The sequence below is a fragment of the Vigna angularis genome, chromosome 5 (assembly GCF_016808095.1).
Source record: "Vigna angularis cultivar LongXiaoDou No.4 chromosome 5, ASM1680809v1, whole genome shotgun sequence".
In the NCBI taxonomy this organism is placed as follows: Eukaryota; Viridiplantae; Streptophyta; class Magnoliopsida; order Fabales; family Fabaceae; genus Vigna; species Vigna angularis.
In genome coordinates this window covers 1,675,293-1,677,091 of record NC_068974.1, presented here as the reverse complement: position 1 = coordinate 1,677,091, position 1,799 = coordinate 1,675,293, and the positions used below count along the sequence as shown (strand labels likewise).

The window sequence follows — 1,799 nt, the reverse complement described above, 5'->3', positions numbered from 1 at the left end:
ATAAATAATATTAGTCTTTAAGTAGAGATAAATTAATAGATATAATTAGAAATAAAGTACTTAGTATATTTTTTATCTTCAAACTATTTAAAAAAACTGATTTGACTAAATATATATTTATTTCATCCTTGCCTCTTTTGAAAATAATGTAAAACATGTTTTCAATCACCAGATTTCATCCTTGCGTTTTTTGAAAATAATATAAAACATTCTTTCAACTAGCAAACAATAGTGGAAGTCATATTCTAGTTTATACTGTGCTTTCATTGAATTTTCTAGACCTCGGAGGTACAATCTGTGTTGAGAAATGTCATTGTGTTGTGTAGTGTGTCATAGCCAACCAAGATGTCCTGCTGTGCCAAATTCCCAAAAATGGCTTTAGAACCTGAACGGAAAGCCAAACATATGGTAGTTTTCCTAACCTTGATAAAGGTGTTTACAGAATACAATTTCACAGTTCCACCACCTTTAAAATGTGCAAACACGGTTGGTATATGATAATCTTCATCAGGTGTAATATCGAAGCACAACTTCAATTGTTTTACCGGACTATCAGTACGAGGTAATTTAACTAAATTTACCATTTCTCCTTCCAAACCTGAGTAAACCTCATCTGGCAAATAAGTGAGTGTCGTCCCCGAGTCAATAAAGATGTTTCCATCTACACCATTTCTGGGAAACTCTATTCTCTTGCTTCCCACACTGATTGCTTCCATCACCACGTAGTACTTGGCTGGCCGTGCTATGTTTATGACTAAAGGAGTTGAAACGGTACCTTCAATAACCTCATTACGATCTCCAAAATGGAGATAGCTAGGTTTTGCATTTCCTTCAAACATTGGCGTCAAACAATAGGAAAACATTCCACCTGTTCTAGGTTTTAACTGACCTAGAAGTGAGAAAGGTCCGTTTCCAAGGCCAACTACGCCAGAGCCTTGCCCACCAAAGGTTCCAACGTTGTTGTGTCCACATCCAATCACAGTTTGCGGCAATGCTACAGGAACATTTTTAAGACTGGAAGTTAGAGTAATGGTGTCCAAACTGAAATCTCCTTCTGAGGTTGATCCATCACCATATGACACTTTATATGCACAGTGCTTTCCATTGTTAAAATTGCAAAAAGTACTTGTCGCGCTCAGACATGCAGCAGCAACACAAGGGATATTACTGTATGTCTTTGAAGTTGAAGGATCAAATATGGGTCTGTCTTCTTTGTAACAGTTTTTACAAGGTTGACATTGCATCCAAATAGACCTGGAACCAGTATCAACTACACCAAGGATTTGGACGGGTGGAGTTCCAACTGAATAGTTCAGCAGGAATTCTCCTGAAACTGGTGTTACAGTGCCCTCAACATCGTTTGAGTCTAGGTTGAAGTAATTAGCACGATGGATGGAACGAAGAATGGCATTTTCAACTCGTTGGAAATGGGTTTCCGAGGAACGATAAAATGGTGATTTTGGTGAATCACGGTGTATCATCTCCACACTGAAACTGCTTTTAAGGGCTTTTGAGAAAGAAATGTTTTGAAGAAATAGGAAGACAATGAAAAAAGATGAATAACGTAGAGGCGTTGTCATCATGTACATGTATAACATTAGTGAATAATCAAACAACCGCTTCAAATGGATCTGTAATTCTTGCTGCTTCTTATATAGTGACTGTCAAATTATCTACAATAATTGTTATCGGTATTTAATACCTTATATCTGATATTATACTATAAAAATACTTTGGAATAAAATGTTTTCCTATATTTAAAATTAACTTTTATCGATAAAATTTAAATGAATTAATTA

The 1,799-nt window shown here is 35.7% G+C and overlaps 1 protein-coding gene across 1 annotated transcript; it reads right to left on the bottom strand.

Annotated features, from left to right (window-relative positions):
- Positions 1 to 275: 275 nt before the first annotated feature.
- LOC108339082 (aspartic proteinase CDR1) lies at positions 276 to 1,481 on the bottom strand. Its single transcript, XM_017576232.1, has one exon. The coding sequence runs from the start codon at positions 1,479 to 1,481 to the stop codon at positions 276 to 278; it is 1,206 nt and encodes a 401-aa protein (XP_017431721.1).
- Positions 1,482 to 1,799: the final 318 nt, after the last annotated feature.

Coding starts and splice junctions, on each gene's coding strand:
- LOC108339082 (XM_017576232.1), bottom strand. CDS start 1,481: ATGATACACCGTGATTCACCAAAATCACCATTTTATCGTTCCTCGGAA.